The sequence below is a fragment of the Talpa occidentalis genome, unplaced genomic scaffold, assembly GCF_014898055.3.
Source record: "Talpa occidentalis isolate TD23 unplaced genomic scaffold, MPIMG_talOcc4v2.1 talOcc4.12, whole genome shotgun sequence".
In the NCBI taxonomy this organism is placed as follows: Eukaryota; Metazoa; Chordata; class Mammalia; order Eulipotyphla; family Talpidae; genus Talpa; species Talpa occidentalis.
Genome location: NW_023601212.1, coordinates 38557957 through 38585495, shown reverse-complemented (window position 1 = coordinate 38585495; position 27539 = coordinate 38557957). Strand labels below are relative to the sequence as shown.

Genomic DNA, 27539 nt, shown 5'->3' with positions numbered 1-27539 from the left:
CAGTTCCTCTGCTGCTCAAACACCTCCCATGGCTCCCCAATACCTGGATAAAGCCCACATACTTTAATCTGGTATTTGAAGCCATTTATGAAGTTGGCCTGTCCCACAACTTTTCTAGCATGTTTCTCCTCCCTGCCTTCAGTTCTTTCACACTCAAAGTTCAAACCATTTTGGATGCCTTTCAGTCCTTCAGCACTTCGTTGAGGGGGGGAGTCCCTGGACCCACACAGGCTTGGCTTGGTAGGTGTCCACTCCCACCCAGACCACAGTGATGAAACGTGTTCACTTTCCTCTGCCCCCTTATGTCAGTTCCCGGTTGCCTGGAGTTCTTCATTGAGCCTTGCATCCAAACCAGCTATGGGCGGGTGCCAAATTCATCCACTCATTAATTCAACAATCATTTCCTGATTACCTACCATAGACCAGCCCTGGGAAAAATTGGAAATACCTACAAATACCTATAAAAATTGGAAATACCACAGTGAACAAGACAGATATGACCCTTGTTCTTAAGGACCTAACATTGTGGGACAGGGAAAAGATCCATTTAACAATCAAACCAGTAAATACCATATATGTTACTGAGAGAATAAATTGGGGCAAGGGGAAAGTGGTAGAGGGGGTCTATTTTTTTAAATTTTTTAAAAAGATTTATTTATCTATGCATACAGGAGCTGGGGTACAGGCCAGAGGTGCAGGGAGGGGGGTGAGAGGATTCACCAGAGGCAAAGCGGGGAGCAGAACAGGCAGACTGGGGCCTCCCCGGTGGCGCAGCGGTTGAGTGCTGGGTTGCGAAGCTGCCCGCGGTCTCTGCAGCGCCAGTTCAATCCCCGGCTGCTCCCCGGCCACAGGAGGAGGGTCCCACATGGTGCGCAGACCTCTCCTGCCACCCGCTGCTCCCCTCAGCAGTGTACTTCGGTCCTTCTGTCTGCTCTGCTCCCCGCTCTGGCTCTGGTGAATTCGTTCACCTTCCAGTGCTTCTGACTGTACCCAGTGCTTGCATGAATAATAAATAAATAAAATTTAAAAAAAAAAAAAAAAAAAAGAACAGGCAGACTGACTGAAACACACTGCTGAGGGGAGCAGCGGGCAAGACAGGAGAGGTCTGCTGCGCCATGTGGGTATCTCTCTGGTCTGCCGGGGACAAAACTCATGCTGCAGAGGCTGCGGATAGCTTCATAGTGCTGTGCTTAACTCCTTGCGCCACCAGGGAGGCCCTATTTTAGTTATGTCATTAAAGAAAATATCTTTGAAAAGGGACATTTAAACAGACTCCAAAAATGGGATGGTTTCAAGCCATGCATCGATCTGGAGGAAGGATATATTTGGTAGAGGCAACAGTGAGTGAGTGCAAAGGCCCTGAGGTGGGAAACAATTTGGGTGTAGGAAAGACACAAAGGTGACCCATGTGGTTGGAATGGAGTAGGTGAGTGGGAGAAAGGAAGGAGGCAGGTCCAAACAATCCTGTGGTAGGTTGTGCTGAATGTTGGAGCAAGAACAAATGCACAGAATTAGGGAAGGATATTCCATGCTCTTTATTTTGGATTAATCCCAGTGACCCAGACCCAGGCCTGCTTGGAGATAGCCCCCTTCCCCCACCAACCCCCCAAGCCGAGAACAGCAAAGATCTCAGGGTCTCAAGACTGACAGCCATGGGTGTGCATATATTCTGAAAACTCCTCCAGCTGGCCCAGCAATTCCCTCTTGTCCACATCCCCATCTGCTGGCCAACGCATGAGGAATGTCTCCTTGCCCAATACGTATATGTAACTGTGGATGAGAGACAGAAAGGAGGGTGAGACAGCCTGGTGCTCAGTGGCATGGAGACTTCCTTGCCTTGCCCCTCTGTCTGACTTGGAAGCTATGGATCCTCAGTCTAGAGTGTCTCCTCCACAGGGCCAGCTTGCTCCTCACCTACCCCACCCAGGCCACCCCCCACCCCCCACTGCCCCAAGCCTCTAGGCCATAAAGCCAGGGGTTGGAAAAGGCAACCTTTCCTCTGACTCTTTACTGCCCATGGTTGAACAACAGAATCTACACATCTTTGTGCCCATCTCTGAGCATCCCTGGGCTCCATGGAGTTGTGCGGTGCACAGCCTACCACTCAAAACCTCCATTCGATACAATGAAGAGGGATCACAATGAATATCATTTTAGGGAAACCTCCATTTGGGGCAGCCCTGAAACCTGAGACACTTGCTGAGTGCAAGTATTTTCAGGAATTTCAACACCAAGGGCTGGGCTGGGAGAGAGGAGGGAGCCCAGGTCTGAGTCCCGGGGCAGCAGGGGCTCCTCACGCACTCAGATTTGATTCTCCACAGGCTTGAGGTATGGCCCATGATCAGGTATGTCTCCTGTTTTTGCAGCCCTAAGGAGTCATGGCAGCTGGTGTGTGCGACAAATTTCTTTCTGGTGAGGGGTGGGGCAGAGTCCGTGCCTGGAGGAGAGGAGACCCAGTATGTGAGCATGCCCAGGTCCGCCCCCCTCCCCCCATTTTGGGGTCCCCAGGATAGGAGCCCCAGCTGCTTCCTCCAGGGACATACCACTCTTGATGATGGCTTGGAGCTTCATGATATAGTAGATGTAGGGGTTGGATTCAGAGGCTTCCATGTCCTCCAGCTTGACCTTGTACACTGAGGAAGAAGGTGGTAGAAGGGCATTTGTGGTGGTGACTCCTGTAGGTGGTTCTAGGCTTGATTCCCAACACTCATGGCACTCACCAAAGTCCATGCCAGGCTCACAGGCCGCCACTTGCAGCTCGGCCATCTTAATTCTGCTGCTGTCCTTCCTCAGGGAAGGACACTGTTCTGGAGGGTCAGGAAGGCTGCTGCTCTGGCTGCACTGCCCTGGGGGGGGGCTTCCTCCCTTCAGACCCCCCTCAACTCTTAGGTCTCTGGGTCTGGCCTTTTTCATGTGTAGGATGCTCTCCCATCCCCTCTGTATCTCCTTTTATCTTCTTGTCTGTTTTTCCCATCTGCATGTCTTTCTGTCTTCCTCCAGGTTGGGTTTTTGTTTTGCTTGATTTTTTTCTTTTGAGGTTACATTGGTTTACCACATGGTATGTGATTCAGAGATACAGGATCACACCTCTTCAGATGGATGTCACCACCCCACCCCCACCCCAAGGCACCCATAGTCTCCCACCACCAGCTATCGGATCCCCTCCACCCTCCCACTCTGGTAGCCCCGATTCTAGTCACACCACTAGGGTCTGTTACTGGTTTGGCTCTGCGCTTCCCTGATCTTTGACTGTGTCTGGGCATATGTGTGTAAATCTCCGTCTCTGGAGCTCTTTTCCTCTGTCTCTCTTTGTGTCTTTCTTCCTATCTCGCTGTCTCTGTCTCAGCCCGGGTGGCAGCCAGGAAGTGGCCACGGGTTCCTGGACCCCCAGCCTGACGGCGTCAGCCCTCCGCGGCCCCACGCGGCCTCACCCTCGGCGCATCTGCAGACGTCCCTGTGGCAGACCTTGCGGAGGGAAGATGGCTCTTGAGGCAGGTTGTAGAAGGCGCTGCACCTCCGGGCTTCCAGGGTGTGGGGGGGAGAGAAGGCGGGCGCCTGGGGTTGGCTTGGGCCGGCTTTCCTGGGGGCAGGGTCTCCGCCCAGGGCGCGCTCACCGACAGACCCCGCCCTTCCCGCTCACCCCGTTCCCAGCAGGCCACGCCTCCTCGGCTCCGCCCCACCCTCTCCCAGGCCGGGCCGCTTTGACAACCCACGAAGCTCGCGCCCCTCATCCCCACATCCCTTTAGGTCCCTTCCATCACACTTTTGGCCGCCCCCTCCCGTCGGCCACGCCTGTCTCCCCATTCTGGCCCCTCCATCCCGCCCTCTGGGTCCTGGCCTTCCCGCAGACCGGGTCCCCTTGAGGGAATCCCCTTTACCCCCAGACCCTTATTCACAAGGCTCATAGTAGTCGTAGACGGTGACCTGGGCGGCCTGCAGGAACTCTGCCTGCAGCATCCTGTGGACCCGGAAGCCCAGCACCGTGTCTTCCTTGTGGGAGACCTGGAGGAGGGGAGTCTTGTCTGAGCTGACCACGGCCACCTACTATGGGACATTGACCTCGTGGGGCTGACTGCGCTGACCATGTGGGCATCCAAACTAGAGGAGCTGACCTCAGATGGCATGGCTCTCTGGTAACACTGCCAAAGGTGCCGACTGGGTTCTCTGCCCCCTGAACTACCCACAGGCCTTGGCAGAGAGCACTGGGCCTTCCTCACCTTCTCCAGGTAGAGGACAACAGTGCTGTCGCTGGAGCTCATCTTGGTTTCGTACTGGAAGGCGTACATCTCCACTTCGCTTGTGAGCTGGGACAGAGTGTGATGATTGGGGGTGAGCAGAGGCCCCGACAGCCCTAGGAACTCCAGTTAGTGTGAGGCACCTTTCAGAGCTCCTAGCCTTGTCCAGTCAGGGGAAACTGCAGGAAAACTGATGCACCAGGAGTGACCATGGCCACTGACCATGGGTGACCATGGGCCAGGGACCTGAGGACATTAACCCAGAGGCCTCTGTGAAGATCCTCCCTGCCCTGTGCCCACCTGGGGAGTGTGAGGTGTTGTGACTAGGCCTCCGCACCCTACTCAGCAGTGATCAGGTTATCTGATCACACATTACCTGTTTGAGGTCGTCCTGATTGGGGTAGAAGCCAGTGAGCAGGGAGACCTCCACGATGCTCATTGTGGCCTCTCGATCATCCTGGAACCTGGGGAATTCACGGCTCCAGTGTATTCCCACTGCACTCCTGGCTGTCCCCTATAACCCCCATGCCATCATCTTTTGCCTGGACAAGTGCAGTTGCCTCCTCAGGGGTCTCCCCAACACTCCTGTGCTCCCAACAGCACACAAAAATATTAGAGGTAGCCTCCTTGCTGAAACATCTTTACCAAATGCCTTGGCTTGCCCTCCACCTCGTGTTCTCTCACCCCAGCCTCCATTTGATTGCTTTAAGCATCAGTCTCTTTCTCACTACTGGACCTTTGCACATGCTGTTCTCAGCCTGGAATCCTAGCTTCTTCCAAAAATGAACATCTTTTCATTTTTGCAGTCTCAGCTGATGCATAGCTGCCTCTGCACATTGATCATTCTCCCCTCTGTCCTCCTCAGGCAATGTGGACTGCTCCTCCGCTACATTTAATCACACCTGTCATTTTTCATTGATTCTGGCTAATTGTTTAGTTGTTATCTGTCTCCCTTGATACACTTGATGTTCACTGGGTGGGGAGTGGCTGCCTCGCTCACAGTTGTACCTCCAGCTCCTACAACAGAGCCTGACACTCAATGCATGTTTTTATCTGGGGCTGACCTTTGTGAAGGCAGTTGGGAGGCAGAGCAGGACTGGGGTGGGGGCTGGGTGTCTGGGGAAGATGAGGGCTGGGGAAAGCTGTGAAGCTTGGAGCCTGCCTGGGCCTCTGGGTCAATAGAACTCGCCATCCCAAGACATGGCAGGATGGGGGGCAGAAGTGTGAGCAGGTGAGCCTGGGAGGGCAAGGTGGGGACAGAATAGGTGACAGGAAGGGGAGGGCAGGTTGAGGGAGTAGGCACAGAGAGGCAAACTCGGCTGCTTTCTGTCTTCTATTCACTACCCAGGAAGAGCTGCCAAGGGTCTAGGTCCCTGATGATTACATCTTCCTCCCCCACCAGCCTACAGTCCTGGTGTCCTGACCTGGTTGTCATCCGGAGCTGAAAAGTCTCTTCTCCACTTTTATTCTCTGCAGAGAGAGGACAGGCATTTAGAGGTGGGGTAACACACCTCTGAGCATAGGCACAGCCTTTGGAGTCGGGTTCCTGGACCCAAATCCTGGGTGAACTTTGGGCAATGTGCTTAACCTCTCTGTGCTTTCTTTTCTTTTCTTTCTTTTAAACTAGTTCATTCTCTTTTTTTTTTTTTTAAGATTTATTTATTTATTTATACAAGAACTGGAGTACAGGCCAGATGCGCAGGAGGGTGAGAGGATTCACCAGAGACAGAGTGGGGAGCAGAACAGGCAGACTGATGAAATACACTGCTGAGGGGAGCAGCAGGTGAGAGAGGAGAGGTCTGCTGCGCCATATGGGACCCTCACCGGCTGGCCAGGATCGAACTGGCGCTGCAGAGGCTGCAGACAGCTCCACAGCGCTGAGCTCAACTGCCTGCGCTGCCAGGGGAGGCCCTGTGCTTTCATTTCTTAACTGTAAGTATGAATCATCGTATTCCCAGCCCAGCAGGATTGTTGTGAGAATTAAGTGGGTTAATACAAACAAAGCAAATTAATATAGTCCCTGGCCAGTGTTTTATAACTGTCAGTTGTTATTATTATTAGGAAATAGGGCCCAAACCAAAGTCTTGGTCACTTTTTTAGTGCCTAAAAGTGGGATTGGTGGAGCTTTTCCCCACTACCACCACAGTGAGCTCCCAATAGCAGGATCCTCTTGCCTTCCTGGAGTACCTCAGACTGGAAACTCTAAGATCGCACTATTTCTGACCACCTCCAACACCCTCACCTTGGTCCTCCCATTATCTATAACTGGACCAGTGCAATCCCCTCCTTCCTTGTCTCCCAGGTCCTACTTTTGCCCCCTACAGTCTATTCCCCTCAGACCGAACAAAGGGAATCTGTGCAAATCTGAGCTCTGTCAGAACACTGCGAACACTCTGGCTTCTACTTCACTCTGAGCAAAAACCAAAGTCCTCACAGAAGTTGCAAGTCCCTGCACTCTCTGCTTCTGACACTTCTTCAATTCATTTTCCTAAACTCTACCACTGCTCCTCAAACAAGGTGATCTCATTCTTGCCTCAGGGCCTGTGCACCTTGTTCTGCCTGCCTGGGATGCTCTTCCATTAGCTGCTTCATGGCTGATTTCTCATTTCTCTCATCTCTCAACTCAAATGTCACCTCCTCAGAGAGCTTCCTCCTAACCTCCCCTGAGTCAAACATCTCCTATTTATTTATTTATTTATTTATTTATCTATTTAAAAGATTTATTTATTTATTTATACAAGCACTGAGTACAGTCAGAGGCGCTGGAGGGTGAGAGAATTCACCAGAGCCAGAGTGGAGAGTAGAACAGGCGGAGTGATGAGGTACACTGCTGAGGGGAGCAGCGGGCAGCAGGAGAGGTCTGCGCGCCATGTGGGACCCTCACCCGGCGGCCAGGGATCGAACCGGCGGTGCAGAGGCTGCAGGCAGCTTCACAACCTAGCGCTCAACCGCTGAGCCACTGGGGAGGCCCTCCTATTTTATTTATATATTTATTTCTATAATATTGATTTATTTGTTATAAATAAGTAGCAGTAGTAGGAGTGTAATCTATTGTGATTGTATTCTCTTAGAAAGTGGGCTCCAGGAGAAGGGATAGTTTTCTTGTTCATGCTTATGTTCCCAGAACCAAAAAACAGGGCAAGGCATGTAATAAATACTCAGCAAGTACCTGTTGAATGACTGAACAATGCATTAAATGTCATTCCTTAATAATAGTTAAAATAAAAGTACAACACAGTACCCAGTGTGTAGTAAATAATTAAAAAGGGCTGTCAGGCATCCCTGGGCCCAGGCTTACCTTCTGGGGCACTGACGAGAGTCACATTCAGTGTGTACAGTTTGCAGGTGTCCTCCCATGACTCTGAGGACCTGTGGTACATGGTCAGGATCTGCAGGGGCAGGGAATGTTTTAGAGTCTCTCCCTACACATCCCCTTCCTCCTTACTCTAGTCCTTGCCTGCCTAGGTCAGTCCTTGGGTGCAGTGGCCAAAACACCTTCAAGTCTAGACCGGGTCTATGAAACAGACCGTCCGGATTGGAGGTGATGGATCCTCCCTGTGCTTCCATGTGGCAGCCATTTGCCATGTGTGCCTGTTGGGCACTTGAAATGTGGCTAGTGTGACTGAGGAAGTGAACTTGCAATTTTAGTTAAGCTTAATGAATTTAAATTTAACTGAGACTCAAGGAAGTGTGTGACAGGCCGAAGGTCACACAACAAAGGCAGGGATTCAGTTGTGACTCTGTCCTCTGAAATATAACAAGCTGTCTGAAACTTAGTGAACACAAAGGCTGTTCTCCTGGCCACAGGCCATAGGCCGGAAGATGTGATGAAGCCTCCAGATATTCGGGGAAAGATTGAGTGAGCCTCTGGATCTTGGGAGACACTCTGGAAGGAGAATCTCCCTTTGGGAAGGCAAGGAAGGAAACACCCTCCAGGGACTCAGCCTGGTAGGGGCAAAGGGGTTCAATGACCTCTGGACTCTAGTTCCTGAGTCTTGCCTCGACAATGTGAAAACCTTTCTGAGCTTCCATTTCCCTGCCTGTTGAATGGTGTCCATATTTTTATCAACTTCTCTGGGGTCGAGGTGGCTGGTGTCCTTAGTTTGCTTCCTAGCAAAGAGCAATATCCTAAACAGCAGCTATAAGTATAGCTGATTTCAGTCTTGTTTTGGAGTCTAGACTGACTCTATTTCACAAACTGCAGTGTGTGCTGGGCTCTAGCTTAGGGTCTCAAGGGCAGGAAACCACACTCACCGAGATGGTGCCTCTCCCATTGCCGCTGGCTTTGATCTCTAGTTCGTCCTGGGCAGAGAACTTGAAGGGAAGCAAGAGTATTTGATGGCAGGGGTAGCAGTAAAATGTGGCTCAGATGCAAAGGGGGTGGGGAAGAAAATGGTTTTGCTTTTTCTTCTTGATAGAGCATTTGTGCATCTACTGTCATGATCGACTCTAACTGCCTGCTCAGGCTGTGTCCTCACATACATCTCTGCAGTGTCTCCAAAGTTTGCTGTGCATGAAGCCCACAAGACTCTTCTCCTGGCATGTCTGCATCTACCCTTGTTTTCCTCACACATTCTTACTGCATAGCTAGAACAAAATTTTACAAATTCACATCTAATCATATCACCCCTGTTGAAACCCCCAGCTCTTACGCTTTGTTCCCTGCCAACCTTCCACTCTCCTTACATCACTTTTCCTGGCAACCTCGCTTCCGGTCACACCTGTGCAAGCCTGTACTACTCTGTACCTGTCTCTGTATCACAGCACATTCCCCCACGCCCTTCATCTTGACAGCTCCTATTCATCTACTGAAAGTATGTGTGAACTCAGACAAATTATTTTACTGTTTGGTCTCACATTTCCCCAAATGAGGCTAATAATAACACCAACTTTGCAACATGGTGCCTAAATAATATATATTGACTGGTGCCATATTCTATGTACCATAATTATGGCTACACTAGATGTTCATATTGTGTAAGTGCGATAATGACCCTTCTCTTTCCAGGGCCATCCATGGTTCTCACTTCACTTGGAGGAAAGTCCAAGTGTCAGCTCAGGTCCGTGAGACTCTCATCACCTTCCTGCCCTCATTTCCCCTCACTCCTTTTCCTCATCACACCCATCCCCATTTATTTATTTATTTATTTATTATTTTTAAGATTTATTTTATTTTATTTTTGCATAGAGGAGCTGGAGTATAGGCCAGAGGTGCAGGGCGGGAGAGGATTCATCAGAGACAGAGTCAGGAGCAGAGCAGGAGGGTTTACTGAAACACACTGCTGAGGGGAGCAGCGGGTGAGACAGGAGAGGTCTGCTGCGCCATGTGTAGTTTAGAACCCTGGCCAGGGATTGAATTCAGACCATAGCAATGATAGCTCTGAGACTTAAACCCTAGGCCACCAGGGAGGCCCCCACTTTTAAATTTATTTTTGCATAGAATAACTTGGGTATAGGCCAGAGGTGCAAAGGGTGAGAGGATTCACCAGAGACAGAGTGGGGAGCACAACAGGTGGATTTACTGAAACATGCTGCTAAGGCAAGCAGTGGACAAGACAGGAGAGGTCCGCTGCACCACGTGGATTAACTCCCTGGCCAGGGATCAAACTCAGGCTGTAGCAGTGATAGTGTGATAGTGCTCAGACTTAACCCCTGTACCACCAGGGAGACCCCACAATGGTCCTGTTGTTGCTGATAGAACACCTCTTTCCTCAAGGTATTTGTTCTTGTTTTTCATCTGCCTAGATAGCTACAAGGCTCACTCTTACTTTTCCTTAAGTTCTTTGCTCAGACATTACCTTCTTGAGAAATATTTCCTGCCCAGTCTATCTAATATCACAGCTCCTTGATGTTCCCAGCCCCTCCCATATGACATGTCATCATTTATCAATCTACATAGTCTACTTACTTATATCTTTTTATTGTCTGACCTCCCTTCCCACTAAAATACTAAATTCTACAGGGACAGAGATTTTTTCTTTTTTCATGGCCATAGTCCCAGCCCCTAGAACAAAGCCTGACACATAGTAAGTACTCAGTAAAGATGGCAGAATGATTGAAGGTAAATGTTACCTCTTCCATGGTGTAAGATCATAGGGATTATTTTACTCCCTACAGTAAGCATATTTTCCCCCTTCCACACTTAAGTTCAGAAAACTTAAAACAGAATATATTTATTGGTTTATTTTCTTCCTAGACTGCAAATTTCAAGAGTAGGCACCACAGATCTCTCATAATATAACTCCAGATGGATCAGATTGCCCAGATGGATTCTTGGGATACAGTAGGTGCTCAGAAAATATTTGTAGAGTAAATGGAGCAATACACCGGCAGTGTGGCCACCAGTAGTGAGATAGTTTTAGGCAGGGAGATGGGCAGGGACATGACTCAATCTCATCCTCAATGCCACCTGTGTGGACTTGTGATTTGTCCCTCAGTTTCGTACCTTTGCTGACCGCAGCTGGTAGGCATTGTTCCGATCTATGTTCCACTCCAAGTTCAAGGCTCTCTTGGGGACACTGATCTGGACATGGAGATCCTGGACGTCTTCGAAGGGTACAGCTTCGCTGAAGCGGGTGAGGGCCTCAATGGCAACCACCGTGGTCTGGGTGGGGATGGGGACAGTGGATCAGCACCACAGACAGCGCCCTCGGGGCACGCAGGACAGCACCTTAGCACTACGGACTGTTTCTTCAGGTGGGCCGGCCCCACGTCAACACCATGGCTAGTGCCCACCCCAACTCCCAACTCCCACCTCTGAGACCCTCCCTCCGCCCCCTTCCTCCCGCCCCTCCCCCCTCCCCGTCACCTGAGTGGACTTGAACCCTCCGCCCAGTGCCCGCTTCTCCAGTAGCCACTTGGCGATGGCATGCGTCTCATTGTGCTGACCCAGCTTCAGTTTCTGCATCAGTGCATAAGCCGTGGCCTCAATGGTGTACAGGGAATTATGCCATTTGCTTTTCACTGGCCAGTGGGTTTTGTCTAGAAGATAGATGCCCATCTCATCACCAAGATCTGGACCTACCTACCTAAATCTGCCCTCTCCTTGTGTCACCTGGCCTAATTTCTTTCTACCACTATTTTAAGGAGACATGTGGACACTGCATTTTCAGAATCACTCCAGGAAACAGCAACTATTTAGAGATGGGGAAAATGAGATTAAAAGAAGCTCCTTCAGGGCCTCCCCGGTGGCGCAGAGGTTGAGCGCTGGGTTGCGAAGCTGCCCGCAGCCTCTGCGGCGCCGGTTCGATCCCCAGCTGCTCCCCGGCCACCGGAGGAGGGTCCCACATGGCGCACAGACCTCTCCTGCCTCCCGCTGCTCCCCTCAGCAGTGTACTTCGGTCCTCTGCCTGTTCTGCTCCCCGCTCTGGCTCTGGTGAATTCTCTCACCCTCCCGTGCTTCTAACTGTACCCAGTGCTTGTATAAATAAAATAAATAAATAAATTAAATAAAAAAAACCACGCAGAAGCTCCTTCAGCTTATCCAGTCAATCCACAAGCAAATTTTCCTATTTACACTGCTCTTGACTTGGGAAATAGAGAGGATGGGGTTAGGACCCTCAGGGGTGGAATATGGCAGGCCATGGTAGTCAGACCTCTCTCAATCACCCACATTTTATGACCTTGTTTCCATCTTTTACTATTCCAGGCACTTTCTCACCTCAGAGCTTTTGCATGTACTATTCCCTTAGTTTGGTGTGTCCTTGACCTTCCACATAAGGGAAACTTTTTATCTTTCATTCCAGCTGAGGAGTTCAATTTTCACAGAGGTCTTCTCACTCTCCAATCACTACCCCTTCCCTTGCCATCTCTCCCATCCACCTTGTATTGCTGCCATCTCAGCACTATCTTAATTTGTGTTTCTCTGTTGATCTGTTTATCTTCTGTCTGTCTTCTCCAGGGATGGTGGGACCTTTGAAGGCAGGGATCACCTTCATCTTGCTCACCTTGGTTTCTTAGGCTCTGAACTCAGGATTGGCACACTTACCATACGTGATGGGCTAAAGAGAAAGGGAAAGGCACCTTCCCTAGCACAGGGATCTGCAGGCACACACACAGCATAGGCTACACACAAACACCACTGATTTGTTTTTCTTTGTTTTGAACTGACAGTCCTGCCCCTGAGGAAGTGTCAGACATTGACGCCATCAAGAAAACAGGATGTTTTTCCAGGCCCAGGAAAACAGGATGTACCTAAGAGGTGACCACAAACTCTGGGGACTAAACATGATGAAGGCCAGGAGATCAGCTGCGGTGGACTGTTGTAATGGGCTGTTCACTTATGATTAACCGCTTTTGTTTAACTCACTAGAAAAAAGGCCAGCTCAAGATGAGATGTCAGAATGGGTTTTGGGGGTAAAATATCTCTTGTTCTCTCAGATCACTGGCTTTCTGACAATAAAGTGCACCTTATATTGATAGATTCAATTCCTGTCTGTGCTCATTAGGCTTCTGGCAACAGTAGGCATTCCAACCGCAGCATTTTCCAGTTACATAGGTGCTTAATAAATTCTGAATAATGAGTTACACATTGCTAGATTTGACAACAAACATCTCCCTCCTCCTCAATAACTGTGGGTAATGCACAGATGGTTAAGAAGTGCCCCACACCCACCATGACTGGCAAAACTGTCCAGGCGGTCATTGGCTCGGGGGCTGTTGGTAAGCGCCAGAGCATAGGAGGTTATGGCAATAGCAAAGGTTGTTTGAATGTTGGGGAGGCGTCTTTCCAGGAAGTCACGGGCTCTCTCCATGCTGGCAGCTAAATCCTAGGGAGTCAGAGAGAGGAGGCTAGAGGAAGACAATCAGGAAAAGGGTCTGAAAATCAGAAAAGAAGCATTCACTGACAGCGACATGAGGGTGGGGAGCTCCTGTGTGCAGGGGGTATAGCACCCTCCAAATCCTACCCTCCCTTTTTGGGTCCTTACCGGTATATCCTGGATGCACAACTCCTTCCCCTCAGCCAATGCGATCAGGACAAGAGCTGTGAGGGATACGTCTGCCTCGGAGCCTCTGTAGCCACCCTGCGCGTGCAGAATCATACCCACGTTCCCTTCACCATCTTGGGACACCTCCAACCTCTCCTCCCTGACCTTGGAAAGCTCTCAGGTGCCCCACTCTGGGCTGGGTGATGTTGCAAGTAGGATGGGAAGAGGGTAAAGTGTGTTTGTATGTGCGTGTGTGCGTGTGTGTGGAGAGAGTGAGAGAGAGAGAGAGAGAGAGAGAGAGAGAAGCCATTTTGAGATCTTCCTGTATGGAGTCTGCCTTGTTCAGAAAAGCTAACACCCATGGAAGGTGCTGAGACTGTCTCAGAGCATTCATTCTCTCAGCAACTTAATTTTCCTGATGGAGAAATGGAGGGTCAGAGACGTGAAGGCTCCCTATTACTAGCAAATAACTGACTTAGGGTTCAAACTCTTCATTATTCTTCTGGCTTTCACCCTCAACCCCTGTAGAGGGCTTAGTAGTATTCCCCCTCCAATTTGTGTCCACCTAGAATCTTAAGATGTGCTCTTATTTGGAAATAGTCTTTGCATATATAATTAAGTTAAGAAGAGGTTATACTGGTTAGGATGTGCTTTATATCCAATGATTAGCGTCCTTATAAAAAAGCTACATGAAGATAGACAGAAGAAGGGCATGTGAAGATGGAGACAAAGAGATTGGTGTGCAGTTACAAACCAAGGGATGTGAGTGATTGTCAGCAGCCACCAAGCTAGAAAAGTCAAGAAAGGATTCATTTCTAGAGACTTCAGAAGGAGTGTGACCCTGCTGACACATTGATTTTGGACTTCTAGCCTCCAACACTGTGACAAAATAAATTCCTGTTGCTTTAAGCTGCCCTGTTGGCATGGTGTTAGACAGCTTATGCAATGCTTTTATAGAAGCCTGAAATGTAAATACTGGTGGCATTTATTTTGGTGAGGCAAGTACCTGACTGAAGACTGGGTGCCCAGGTAGTCAGCCTAAAGAGGAGCAGCTCAAACAAACTCAGCACTGGTCCCTGAGGAGCTGTGTGCCAGCTGCCTCCTCCCACTAAGGTTCCTTTATTTTACAAATTCTGGTTAATTTAGATAACTGACCACTTGAACTGTTCTGTGATTTTTCCTTTTCCTTCTCTTTTGGTCTCTACCTTGCTTTAAATTTCTGTTCTTATGATTTAAATTACCTAGTAGAGAGTGACCCCCTGAAACCCTAGACTCCCCATCCTCTACCCCAAGGACCCCAGGGTGTCCCTCTCTCCCTAAGCCCTCACTGTGGCCCAGGTATGCTGTGTAGATTCCAGGCTTTGTAAGTAATAAGCCTCTATTTTTTTTTTTTTTTTTCAGTTTCCTGATGGTTATTGCTGAAGGGCCTCTTGCAATCACAATAACCCCAAAGACTGAGGCAATTGTAACACTAGCTAAAAAGGAAACTGTCTAAGGGAAACCTACTGGGATTCGGGTAAAGATGGGGGTATTGCCTGGGGGTGGGGGGGACTCAGTCCCAGAGAGGAGGGCCAGGACTGGCACCTGCCTGATGTGGGGCAAAGGAGAGATGGGCAACCAGGTGTCCCCAGCCTTCTCACATTGTAACAGGGTGGTCCTGACCAGGGAGCTGTGAGGCTGAGTCCTAAACCTTGGCTCTTTCCTCTTCTCATTCTAGGAATAGGCCAGAGACCTGAAGTCCCCTTGTTCACGTGCAGAGCCCTGGGTTTTGTTTGAATGTCCCAGACAGCGGGGCAGTGAGTACCTGCATGGATGACATGATCGGAGGGCCCTCATCCAGGAAATGCCCGTCCTCCGCCTGTCTCTGGGTGATGATCCAGGTGGCCAAGTCACAGAGAGAGTGCCTGTCTACCACAGTTACCGTGGTGGTGTGGTAGGCCAGGGAGAAGACCCGGAACACATAGCTTGTGAGCCTGTGGAGGGTGGGGAGGGGCTTGGGTGGTGATGGGAACAGCAGCAAGGGGGCCCTAGAGTGTGGGCATCTACTCCACGGAGAATCTACACTGTGGGCCACACTGGTCCAGACCGACCCTCTCCACTTGCTGCCCAGGTCTGCTGGCCCACACACTGCTTGCCCTGAAACCCCACCCGGGAGGCTCCAGGGTGGGCGAGGCCCCTATTGGAACCCAGCTTCCAGGTGGTGGCAGGACGGCCGCTGTCCACATCCTTACCAGGTGCTTCCCGGGTTTCCCTTGCTTGCATGGTAGGTGCCATCTTTATTGCGGTGGGTCAGCATCTGGGTGTAACCTGGAGCGAGATGGAGGTGGACTCGCATGGAATTGGTGTTTGGGCATCTGTGCAAAGGGTCAGCTGTCAGCATAGTCTGAAGGGCCAAGGTGTGGGTGTGACTAGAGGGCGTGTCCCATCTGGATGTAACCTGGAGGAGCGGGCTTGTCTAGGTACATTAAGAAGGGGGCTGTGGGGCCCAGGTGTGACTGCGGAAGCCAGTGTATAGCATCCAGGGGGAACCTGAAAACTGCCCCATCTGGTAGTTTCTGGGTGTGGCTAGGAATTGCCACTCAAAAAGACTGTGGAAGGCAAATCCCGGAGAACGGGGTACTCTGAGGGGCCACTAGCTTGGAGCTTCCTGGGGTGTTTTTCTTGGCTGTAATCTAGGGGTGTCTATGTAAAGTAGTGTACCTGTGTAACCCAGAGAAGGCTGTTCTTGAGTATATTTTGGAGGGGGCAGCTCTCAGGTGTGTTCTGAGCATTGCTACTTGGGTATTAAGTGAAGGTTCCCTGGGCACTTATTGTTTGTAACATTGGGGAAAAGAGTATTGGAATGTTACCTGGGGTTACCATAGAGAACACTTGGATGAAGAGTTGGTGTCTGAGTGTAACTGGGGAGAAGTGTCAATGTTCAAATTAATTTGAGGGTTTCTTGGTATAACTAGGTGCATACATTTCTCTTTGTAACCTGGGGAGCTGTCAGCATTCAGGTGTAACTGGAAAGCCATCACCTGGGATTATTCTGGAGTTTTCTGCTTGGGGACTCCTGGGGGTGAGAGCCAGCGCACGCACGGCCACTGACTGTGTATAACCTGGGACAGCGTCTCAGTACAGCACCTGTCCTGGGACTGCTGCTTGGGGTGAACCAGGGTATCTGTTGTCAGGCTGTAGCCTGGGAGAGGGGTGAGCATGAAGAAGCAACATGATAGTCACTGTTGGGGGTCAGCTGGGAGACTTGGTATCATGTCATCCTTTGGGAGAGGAGTCAGACTTTGCCAGCAATCTAGGGGTCACCTTGAGCTAGCTATTTGAGGGTCATTGCTTGGGATCACCTGGGGATCGGTATCAGGTTGTAATCTGGGAGATGAGTCAGAGTTTGGGTGTTATTGTCTGAGTGTGGCCCATTCTAGGGGTACGCCAGTCACTCTCCCACCCACCCTCATTGAGGTCCCAGGAGAGTGGTTCTTACCACTGACAATGTTCTTCATCACCTGGTCCCTGAGCTCCACGCCAACCTTGCCCCACTGGCCTGTGGCATCCAAATATTGGGTCAGGATGATCACCGGGGTGAAGGAGCTCAGGGTCTGCTCGGGGCAGCCACTCGGGACTTTCAGCAGCCTCCTTGTTTCTCCGGGTGTCAGGCTGCCCAAAATTGTCTCACCAAGGATGTCACCTGTCATCAGGCGAGTAGGGTCACCTTGGGAATGGCTGAGGTCACCATGGTTTCCCATCATTCCAGATAGGCACCCCCAGCCCCGCCTGCCCCTGTACCCAGGAGGCCGTTCAGTGCCACCTATCCATTCTCCCAGGAGTCAGCTCTGTCCCAGGTACCTTGGATGCTGACAAACACTTCTGCCTCTGTGTCAGGGACCTTGTTAAAAATGTCCTGTCTTCCCACCAGGAACGTCTGGGTATTACCTGAACAGGAACAACCTACTGTGACAAGCAGTTTCTGGGTCCAGGCAGGTCAGAGACTCAGAACTGGGACTGCTCTCCTGGTTGGATCCCCTCATTTCAGCCCTTCCCTCCACCCTGGCATGGACCCAGGATGCCACATGCCCCTTTCGGATCCCACAAACCTTGGGGGTTCAGGAGGGTGCTATTGGATATTTTCTGTATCTGCCCCCCTGCCTGTGGGATGCAAAGAGGAAGCAAGTTAACAACAACACTCGTAGTAGTTACAGCCACAGTGACAGTAGAGAAGGCTTGCTTAGCTATTAAGATCTCAGACCCTGGAGCCCAAATGTCTGGGTTCAAATCCCAACTCTTCTGCTTCCTTGCTATGTGACCTTGCATAAAATACTTAGTTTCTCTGCTCCTTGGTTCTCTCATCTGTAAAAGGGAGAGGATAAAAGGGAGAGAATGTACATGCTACTTCGTGGGCTGTGCGCTATCCTTGGTGTTAAACTTGTTTTTTTTAAGCAAGTAATGTACAGGTCACACACTGGTGGGCTGTAATTTTCACAGCTCTTTTATTATTCATGGCTATGATAAATACCCTCATCCTGAAAATGAGGATATGGAGGTTCAGAGAAGTTAAGTAAACTGCCCAAGGTCTGCCACAGCAAAGAAAAAATTTGACTTGATTCCAGTCTGGAATTGAGGACTTTGTGATTGAAGTTTCAAATCTATGCCATTGTGCCTCTCACCTCTGGGAGACTTATTTGTTGATCCTAAGCCCCACCTGCCCCTTTTGTGACCACACAGCCTGGGACCCCACTGTCTGCACTGGCAGCAAAGGGTGGGAGACACCCATTACCTTGACCAGAAGTGTCTTCTTCACATGGTCCTGGATCCCAAAGCCCACGACCTTGACTTCCACATCCACTTTGCCTATCTCCAGTGGGAGAACCACGAAGGGCACCATCTTGGAGGAGGTGGGGGGCACAACCACCACCTGGCGCCACGGGACTGCAGGCTTTGATGCGCTGCACAATGCCTCCTTGTGGGGGAACTCCACTCGGACCTGGAGCAGGGTGGCCAGTTAGGGGGTCCTGAAGCACAGGGTGACCTTACAGTCAAAGTCTCCTCCCTGTTCCAACCCTGAGAATCCTGAGTAGCTAACAGCATGGCACAGTGGCTCATAGCAAAGACCCTGCCTGGTCAAGGCCCCTCTGCTATTTATGTGCTGTGTGATCTCAGAGAAACCATTGACCCTCTCTGTGGCTCACTTTCCTTATCTCCAAACCAAAGACAATAATCACACCCACTGCTGGGATTATTGTGAAGCATAAATAAGAAAATACCTTAGACATTTTTCAAAAGCACCTTACTGGCCCCTTTGAATAATGGACACATTCCATCAGCTTTATAAATCGTTGAGAGGTGTTTGACCATGGAGAGGAGGGCTGGGGACTTCACCTTGGCCTGGTGGCCCCTGAAATTGTACAACACGGCTTGGATCTGGACCTGCTCATTCCTGATCACGGAGGAGGGTAACTTAAGATCCACAAAGAAAGGTTTCATGACTGTCAGCTCAAAGGGTTCTGAGACACAAAGACCTACAATCAGAAGAGCACATTGACCGATATGATGGGCTGGGCAGGGCCACCTTTTCCTGACCCCTCAACACTGGGTTCGTGGGGTTACCTTGTCCAGCCTTGAGACTGACGGCCACGATCTGCCACGTCGTGATGGAATCTGGCACGTTCTCACTGATGTAGTAGTGGGAGATGTTGCTGGAAGTGGCCGACCTGTGGTGGTGGGGACATTACAGAGTTTATGCTGCCTGGACAGATCCTCTGGATTGGGGATCACTGACCAGGGGTTATGATCACTCTGGAGGGGTCACTGGATCACCTCATTAAAGACATCATCATTGGAGGGTCATAATTTGGGGGGACCCATTGGGAAGGGCTTCAATCATGGCACTGTCCTAAGAACTCAATGTCTTCACTAGGGGACATTGGTCATAATCAGTGTCCAGTGATGTGCCAAAGGTCCAGGGGCCACATGCTGGCATGGGGACTGTGGACCTACCCTGGGTCGCTTTTTGGCATAGTAAATTTCCTCCAGAACCAACTCTCAGGAAACAAGGTTCGCACAGGCAGGTCCTCCAGGAAGATGTCATCAAAGTCATCGTCTTGATCGGCTGCAGGAAGCCCATGTGGGGTGGGGTCTCCTAAGTGTGTCTTTCAAGGCCCACCAGACCCCTCGGTGGGGTCTTTCACCCTATCCACCAGTGGCCCATCTCCCCACTTTTGTTTTGTGGCACTCCATGGCCCCCACTGGAACCCTCCAGCCCCATGCCCCCTGCTGTGGCCCCCTCACTTGTGCCCAGAAGCAGCTGCTCCTCGCGGGCCTCCCGAGTCAGGGCCGCAGACAGATGGCAGCAGCTCAGGAAAGCGGCGACGCAGGCTAGACCATGCCGGACATGCCGGGTCCTCTCTTCACATGAAAGCCCTATGGGGCTCTCCCGGAGCCCAGCCTCGCAGCACTTTCGCTCCAGCTCTGTCTTGAACTTGTTGACTGGGGTCAGAGTTAGAGGGAGAAAGGAGGGGCTAGGTGGGACCCGAGGAAGCTGGGACACAGTCACCTGACTGTCATGGACACCTGGCCTCTGTTTGGCCATGGGATTGTGGCAGATGCTGTCCCTGGCACCTTGCCTGTGTCTTCTCCCTGGAGCCACACATTGAACCCAAAGGGTGAGTTCTGAAGAGGAAGCTGAGTTCAGAGAGGTCAATTCACTGGCCCGAGTCACACAGCTTGCACGCGGCAGAGCTGGTACTGGACTCCCTGCTGCAGTCTCCTCCGCCTTCCTCTCATGGGGTGGGCAATGCCATATTTCTTATTACAATGTGATTTGATTCTTGAGTCTCATTATGTATTTTCAAAAGATGAAAGCCAAAATGTTATAAAGTAGTAAGCTGAATGCTTTTAAATTAGCAAACTGAAGGAAGGCATTTAAAGAAAAAGTGCAGGCCTCTCTGGAGGTGCAAGGGGTTAAGACACAACCTATGAAAATATCCGCAGCCACAGCAGCACAAGTTCAATCCCCGGTCAGGGAGATGTCCACATGGTGCGGCAGACCTCTCCTGTCTCGCCCTCTGCTCCCCTCAGCAGTGTATTTCAGTCAGTCTGCCTGTTCTGTTCCCCGCTCTGTCTCTGGTGAATCCCCTCACTTCCCTGCCACACCTCTGGACTGTACCCCAGTTCTTGTATACATCAATAAATAAATCTTTAAAAAAAAGATAAAAAGTGTAGTGATTTAAAAAATTGTCTTCTACCATATTGGATGATTAAGACTTTGGTAGTTAAATAATATAGTTGATCATAACCACAAACAAATAAAAAAACAATCCTATAAAGTTTTTGTCAGAGGTTAGTTAGCATGGATTTTGATATTTAGGTTAGGGTTTTACCTCAAATTTTTATTAGATTTTACTTATTTCCCCTTATTTAGATCTGCCAAGTCATTAGCATTGCTTTCCTGGCTCGCTTCTTCTTTTGTCCCTAGGCTCAGAGCTTCCTGTGAGACCCACACCCGGGCTTGAGGATGGCGGGTTTGAGCGATATGACCCACACCACTCAGCACCCCTTTCTCCTTTCGTGTACATGCCCTCCATTGTCACAGAGGCTAGACATCTAAATACATTTTCTGGACTCTCTTGCTGCTAGGATCCTGGGTGGGACGAGATTCTGCCACTCACATGCTTGTATGTAAGATCTGCAAGGTAGGAGAGAAGAAACCATTTTCCCTGCAGCAGTGGTGGCTGAGGGGTGGGCTCCAAGCTATGTGTGTTTTTGTAATGAGTATGAGAGTGACCCTTGGGCTATGAGTGAGGAAGAAATAACATGTATCTTGTTTAAGCTACTGATACACCTGGCCAAACTTCCACTATCTATACAAGCAGCCTCAGGAGAGAGCTCATCAGCCTCCTGAGGCCTCGTGGATGGTGATCTTGCATCCCAGTAAACAGACTCCCATCAATGATTTTTAAAGCACCAAACATCCATCATGAAAGTGCTCCCTCTCTATTTGAAGTACCTAGAGTGGTTTCAATTTCCTGAAAACTGAAGCTCTGATGAATAAGTAGGTCAGAGAGCCAAGAGGGGCGCACTCGGCTTTAGCTCTGACCTGCATTCCTCTTGGTCTCCATCCTCTTTAGGGAGCTGCGGCGGCGGCGAGTGGGAGGGGTGCTCTGGGGGCACTGCCAGTCTGGGGGTCAGAGGGAAGAATGACAGGACAATTGTCAAGATCATTATTAACATCCTTGATATTTTTTGGATGTTTCCTGCCTGCCCAGTGCTTTATATGGATCACCTCATTTCTCTCATGGCACACACACATGTTCAAGGCTTGGCCTTTAAAAGTTCATTTTTCAGCAAGTCACTTAACTTTTGTAAGCATTAATTACCCCTGCTAAGTCAATTGATATTATCATAGTTCTATCAATGGGATCATGTCTATAAAAGTCCTTAGCACAGGATCCAGCTTGTAGATAGAAACTGTTATTAAGATCATGATTTTCAGCTGAAAGATGACAGTCCTAGCTGCCCCCAATATCCATTTTCCCTCCCCTCTTCTGTGGCAACCTCCATCTCTTATATGTCATTTAGGATGAGGACTGGAGTCCCCAGTCTCTCTTGCATCTGGCTGGGGCCATGTGACTGCATGCTGGTTAGTGAGAGGTGAGATAAATGTCCTCACTTTGCTGCATGGTGGGTGGATTTCATCTTGGAATATGACAGAATAACAAGCTATAAGAAGCCTGAGTACCAGAAAGACCTCTGAACTGTGAGTGAGGAAGAAATAAACATAATACATTATTTAAGCTACTGATAACACATGGCCAAACTGATATCTTAACTAACACACAGCGAATTACTTCTATTATTATCTCCATTTCATGAGTAGAGAAATTGAGACTCAGAGAAGAAATGTGACTAGCCCCTGGTAAGGGGCAGGGTCCTGGATTTTCACCCAAAGTCCATGTTCCTAACCACTAGGTAGCTCTTCCCCCCACTCCTTCCCTCCTCCTGCTCCCCACCCCCCATACCTGAACTTGCCAGGGTGTCCGTCCCTGTGCTCAACTTCAGGTCCAATCCAGCATCCTTGAACACAGCAAGCCTGTCTTTCCCACTGCCCGCGGTGCAGCCAACATCATGTTCCTCCACCACATCCCAGACCTGGGAGTTGAGAGAGGAACCTGGATTTGGAACCTGTAGCAAGCCCTTAGGAGGGCACAACCATGGATTGAACTGCTGGATTAAATACTAACTCTCACATCCTCTGCCATTTATTGAACCCTTACCACCACCAATATCTGTGTTGTGCACTGGCTCAGTCACCAATATTGTCCATTTGATGGCTGCAGAAACTAAAGCTCCAGCTAGAATCTCCAGGCAACCTCTTAGCCCAAAGCCCACATGCTCTTACCTTCTTCTGTGTGAGTTTGTGTTTGCTGCTCAAGACATAGACAGCCTTGTCCACAGCCAGCAGCCCCACGGCGGCCTCGGCATCACCTGTCACCTTCAGTTCCACCTTGCTATTGGGATCAAAAGTCTGGAAGAATTCTTCATTTTTCAGACCAACTTTCAGCTGAGCCAGAAAAAAAAGATAGCAGGTAAAGATGTTCAGATTCCCCAAGTACACCTACTGCTTTGGTGGAGCGTCGAGGAACTCCACCAGACCAGGCCCAACTCCACATGTTTACGCGCATCCTGTTCAAGTCCTAGATGGAACTTATAAGCCTTCCTCTTCTTCCTATCCCCTGCCTCCAGATGGGGGACACTTGACCTTTATAGATTCTCTCCTGAACTTTATGTTGATGTAGAATGTCCAGGAGTTTGACTCACCGTTCCCATGCATCTGTCATTCACATCAATCCATAGTGAATCAGCCACCAGCTCAGGGTCCTGACCCATTCCCTTGGGTAGTAAGTAAAAGGCCAGGATGCGGAAGGAGGGCAACATCTCTGAAGTCACATCAATAATGGTTGATGTGTAGACACTTCCCTGGCTTTTTGCCTGATGTTTGGCATACACGATCTGACCCTTACTTAAGACCTTGGATACAAAAGAGGCCAGGGGTGAGAAGGGTAGGGCCGGCTTTTCCCCGAGGCCCATAGTCCATTTTCTTTAGCACCCTCCCCCTTAATCCGACTCTCTCTCACCTGGTTCCCACAAACCCAGCTCCCCAGGGCTATGCCCAGGAAAGAACTCCTTACCAGGATGGTGAAGTAAGAGATCTGGTTCTTGGTTTCAGGATTCTGATGTCTTGTATTAAGGCTCAGATGGATGTTGCTGCCAACATCTGTACCCAATGTCTTCACCTCAATGTGAAGGAAATTCCCTGACCCATTCTGAGTTGAATAAGGCCAAGCTGTCATCCTGGCTGAAGCCTGTTCCTCTGGCTGGAGAGACTCATCAATTTCCACCTGGGGAGAGACACGGCAAGTGAACCCCTGATCCCCTTCTGGCTCATGCAGCCTAGCCCCTCCACCCCTGCCCATCAGGTTGGTACCTGAATAGGGAGCTGCTTCATATTGGCGTCTGTGTTGATGGTCAGAGTGGCCATCCCGCTGGATGAGGTGTATACTCTGTGGTTTTGGCAGCGGACGGGGACTCTGGAGGCAGGGGACCCATCAGGATTTGAGACGAAGACCTGGGGGAGGAATCTGGGGTCAAATGAAGGGCAGGCCTGAGGGTGAACTGGCATGAGAGGTGGGAACTGGGAAAACAATCTGGACGGGACCGCCTTGTGGAACTGCGCCAGTGGCTCATGGAACAATGGCAGAGGCGCTATTCACATTGGTCTTTACGAATGGCGGCCCATAGAGCTTTGCAGTGTGAACCCGGATGCAGAGCCTGGGTGCTCATGTGCCAGGGTGTTGGGGTAAGGGGTGCGGGGATTGGATAGGGTAGGAAGAGATGTGAGAGGTTGGAGAAAACTTGGAGTCGGATTGGCACCAAAGGATGTCTCCAGCTTTCCTAAAGCCCATCACACATCCCAAAGTCACCCTAAATAGATGACTGTAGAAAGTGCATGCTCGCTGCAAATGCAGCCTCCAGACACACTCCTAAGCACCACCTTCCAACTGACTGTGGGCTCTCTGGCCCCCTTAGAGAAATTCTGGAGCCATCACCACATTTTGAGGGGACCAGGGTTAAGACTTGGGGAAATCTTGGGCTTGGTCTGGGTTACAGGATGGACTCAACTCTCAAACAGATAAATTGTGGGGGACTGGAGAGCCCAGTGCAGGTTTTTGTCTCCTGGAGGAAGGGTCTGTTTGGGGGAAATGGTTCTGAGTCCCCGGGTGGAGTGAACCCAGACTCTGACCCTAAAGTGAAAGGGCATCCCTGGCTTGAAATACTGGGGAGTCTTGATGAACTTGATGTTGTACGGGCTCCGAACAATCTTCACCCCTGAGGTCTCGGCCTGGACCATTTCACCGCCTGGAGAGACAGGGAGGCCATGAGGTCTGTGAATGAGGCTTAATTTCCTGGGGGGCTGTGGGGCCTGTCTTGATGAGGACAGGGAAAGACAGTAATACAATTTCAGTGCCTCCTAATCCTGTTTTCTCATTTCTCTGATGAGGAAACTGAAGCTGGGAGGAAACTGAGTGTAGTCATTAGGATCTTGGGAAGTGGGGGGACCCCAGGAGGTAGATCATGTGGCCTGAGGTCACGTGGGTGGTGGTATGGGGTGAAAAAGAACACAGCCCCCCTGACCTCAGCAGGGGTCTGGGTGAGGGTGGCACCTGAGAACACGGTGACGTTGACAAAGATGGAGGCCCCGATGAACTCCTCCTCTGGGCCTTGGAATGCAGTCATCAGCATGTTTTTGTGGAGTGAGATGTGGCCTAGGCCTTCAGAAACCTGCTTTCAGGGCAGGAGAGAGGAGAGGAAGTGGTGATGGTTTCTTGGGGAGTGGAGGGTGGCTGAGGGAGGGGAGGTGGGGATGGAGTCAGGACTCAGTCACCTCCACACGCTGCAGGGAACTTTGGATGGGGATCCTGCGGGAATCCAGCTTAATCCCGAAGATGGCCAGAGCGTTTCCATTGACCAGCTTGTTGAATATGTACCTGAGGGAGGGAGAGCCATCCAACTGGCTCTGAAGCACGCACAACCTCATGGTGCTGTAAGGATGGGCTATGTGGCCTCAGGGGCTGTGGTAGTGACTGCACAACTTTAGGAGGGGCAGAGAGGATCCCTGAAAGCTTAGATAGTTTGGTTGCTGACCCACACAATGCTGGGAAGTAACAAATATGTTCCATAAAGCCTTTTTGTGTTGCAGATGTGGCCTGCACAAACTCGTAGGACAATGTAGGTGGCGAAGAAGGTCTCATGGGTGGCTGAGGGTGTCCCTACCATCTCTCTCTGTCTTTTAGCACCCTTGGTCTTCTGGATAGGCTGCAGGTACGGGAACTCACCGGGCCTGGATGTCCACACCCAGAGCCTCACTGTTGAGGTGGAAGAAGGTCTTGTTTGGCTTTAGCTGGACATCGAAAGATGGGAGAACTGGATGCAGCAAAGGCAGTGGCCACAATCAGAGTTTCACCATCTCCCTTCCCTCCTGGCCCCTCCTCACCCCCTCCTCCACTCTATTCTGCTTCCTTCTCCTGATTCTGAAAACCTCAAGCGCTGGGACACACAGCCTTGCTCACCAGCACCCGCCCGGCGTCTGGGACACAGCAGGTACACCACAGCACTTCCTTTCTGTTGCCAGCCCCATGCCTTGTATGTTCCGCTTTGCCCTCCCCACCAATTCTCTCACCGTACTCTTTCACATCAAAGGCTGCCTTGAACTTCTGCTCTTTGGCGCTTTGGTAACTGGCTTCAATGCTCCAGGTCCCAAGACTGAGGTACAGAAAGTTAGGAGAGAGAGTTAGTGCAGAAGAACTTCCATCCCTTCACCCCTCGGGCCCCAGATGGCGCACCTGATGAGCTCAGGGAGCTGGAAGGAGCTTGTGAAGAAGCCTTCTTTCGCCAGCAGGTCCTGGCTGAGCACAGTGATCCCCTCTGGGTTCTGTAGATTTGGAGATGAGCAGTTTACGGCCAGGACTTCAACGTGTCATTAACCCCCACGTCTGTGATCCACCCTCCCAAGAGGAAAGGCCACCTTGATATCCAGGGTGAATGTCTGGCTCACGGGATCCAGCTTGTGGTTCACGGTAAACACCCGGTATTGAACTGGTGGAGGGGAGACTCGGTGTTGGCTAGGCTTTGGAGAAGAGCATGAGCACTAGCATCCTGGGAAATGGGGGGACCCTGGGAAGGGGGAACATGCTGGGCACTGGGGAGTCCAGGGCTGGGAGAAAGAGCATGCCCCAGGTCAAGTGCCTGGGCACAGTACCCAAGTGCTCAGGGTTGTAGATGGTCTTGTCTGTCTGGATGAAGATGTAGCCAGCGTGGGGAGCCACCAGCACAGGCTTCTCCATGAAAGATGAGGCTGAAGTGGGCGCCCAGCTTGCCTGGATGATGACATGTTGCTGGCCTGGTTTTGGGGGAAATACCAGGCTCTCAGGAATCTGGGGAGAGATGTTCAGGCCCTTTAGGTTATCTTCAACCTTGGGGGCAAAGCCCTGTGCCAGATCTCGGAGAAACAATCGAACAGGTGCCCTTTGGCTCTGCCTTTGGAGTGAAGTCCCCACGTGTGCTTGTGCAAGCTGGATGAGGACATTCAGCCACAGAGGCCGGGAAGTGGGACTGGGGACGCAATGCAGGCCCCGCTCAGCTTCCCGAGCCACCGGCAGTGGGCGCTTTTAATAATTGGCACAGAAGCATCAAATGGGCTAATCCCCACTCTTCCCGGAGCCCAGACTTAGGGTTGTTGGGGTTTCTAACCAGAGAGGAGATAAAAGGAACAGTAGGTCCTCCCAGGCCTTGTGTCTCTTTTCCAGTGTCCTTTGTGGGAAGCCCCTCTAGAGTCTACCCCTTCCACCCTTGCTGCTCAGTCTCCCTCTGTGGCCTCTTCCCTGGCCTGCCACTCACCGTCACCAGTGCCTGGGTCATAAAGTCGTTTTGGGCTGAGAGAAGGAGTTGGTGTCTGGCCACCACTGTCTTCCTCAAGGGGAAGTCCCACACGGTGATGTTCACCTCCAGGGTCCCATCTAGAGGCTTCTTGGAGTCTGAGTGAGCCTGCACATGGATGTTCTCAGGGCTACCAACCCGCAGGACTCGGGGTGTCACCAGGATGTATCTGCCCGCAGGAAAACACAGGGGGAGACTCAAGTGGGGGGGAGCAAGGGCAGAGACAGACAGGGTTGCATGCAGGGAATCACGAAAATGGCAGTTGTGTAAGCAGCTGGCCGGGTTCCCCCCAATTCTCCAGACTCACAGTGGCTCAGCATGGATGAGGGGCATCCCCAAGAAGAGTAGAATCATCCCCAGTGGCCAGTGCATGTTCGTGATGGTGGGAGGGTGA

The 27539-nt window shown here is 50.7% G+C and overlaps 2 protein-coding genes across 2 annotated transcripts; both read right to left on the bottom strand.

The window, feature by feature from the left end:
- Positions 1–1511: 1511 nt before the first annotated feature.
- On the bottom strand, positions 1512–3576 carry LOC119239988 (complement C3-like). Its single transcript, XM_037504362.1, has 5 exons — positions 3432–3576; positions 2721–2807; positions 2544–2633; positions 2302–2437; positions 1512–1770 (listed from the first exon to the last, which is right to left on the bottom strand). The coding sequence occupies exons 2-5, from the start codon at positions 2764–2766 to the stop codon at positions 1638–1640; spliced, it is 405 nt and encodes a 134-aa protein (XP_037360259.1). The 5' UTR covers positions 2767–2807; positions 3432–3576; the 3' UTR covers positions 1512–1637.
- A 312-nt stretch (positions 3577–3888) lies between these two features.
- On the bottom strand, positions 3889–27517 carry LOC119242150 (complement C3-like). Its single transcript, XM_037507921.1, has 36 exons — positions 27453–27517; positions 27107–27314; positions 26469–26643; positions 26235–26305; positions 26053–26141; positions 25890–25972; positions 25546–25633; positions 25095–25197; positions 24874–24991; positions 24453–24568; positions 23637–23777; positions 23341–23550; positions 22970–23179; positions 22551–22712; positions 22171–22300; positions 21249–21329; positions 19442–19639; positions 19151–19262; positions 18761–18864; positions 18533–18672; positions 17931–18137; positions 17251–17302; positions 17003–17089; positions 16641–16844; positions 15394–15469; positions 14967–15135; positions 13163–13258; positions 12850–13003; positions 11044–11216; positions 10681–10839; positions 8490–8549; positions 7534–7624; positions 5660–5705; positions 4612–4699; positions 4218–4304; positions 3889–4002 (listed from the first exon to the last, which is right to left on the bottom strand). The coding sequence occupies exons 1-36, from the start codon at positions 27515–27517 to the stop codon at positions 3889–3891; spliced, it is 4467 nt and encodes a 1488-aa protein (XP_037363818.1).
- Between the last annotated feature and the right edge of the window lie 22 nt (positions 27518–27539).

What these genes read in the sequence shown, in the direction of transcription:
- LOC119239988 (XM_037504362.1), bottom strand. Translation starts at nt 2,766, where the DNA reads ATGGCCGAGCTGCAAGTGGCGGCCTGTGAGCCTGGCATGGACTTTG. An exon ending in TGAGCCTGGCATGGACTTTG is followed by an intron (nt 2,634 to 2,720) that starts GTGAGTGCCATG and finishes CTTCTTCCTCAG; the next exon opens with TGTACAAGGTCAAGCTGGAG. An exon ending in CTGTGGAGAATCAAATCTGA is followed by an intron (nt 1,771 to 2,301) that starts GTGCGTGAGGAG and finishes TCTCATCCACAG; the next exon opens with TTACATATACGTATTGGGCA.
- LOC119242150 (XM_037507921.1), bottom strand. Translation starts at nt 27,517, where the DNA reads ATGCACTGGCCACTGGGGATGATTCTACTCTTCTTGGGGATGCCCCTC. An exon ending in CTCATCCATGCTGAGCCACT is followed by an intron (nt 27,315 to 27,452) that starts GTGAGTCTGGAG and finishes TCCTGCGGGCAG; the next exon opens with ATACATCCTGGTGACACCCC. An exon ending in ACAAACTCACACAGAAGAAG is followed by an intron (nt 22,301 to 22,550) that starts GTAAGAGCATGT and finishes CTCAACTCCCAG; the next exon opens with GTCTGGGATGTGGTGGAGGA.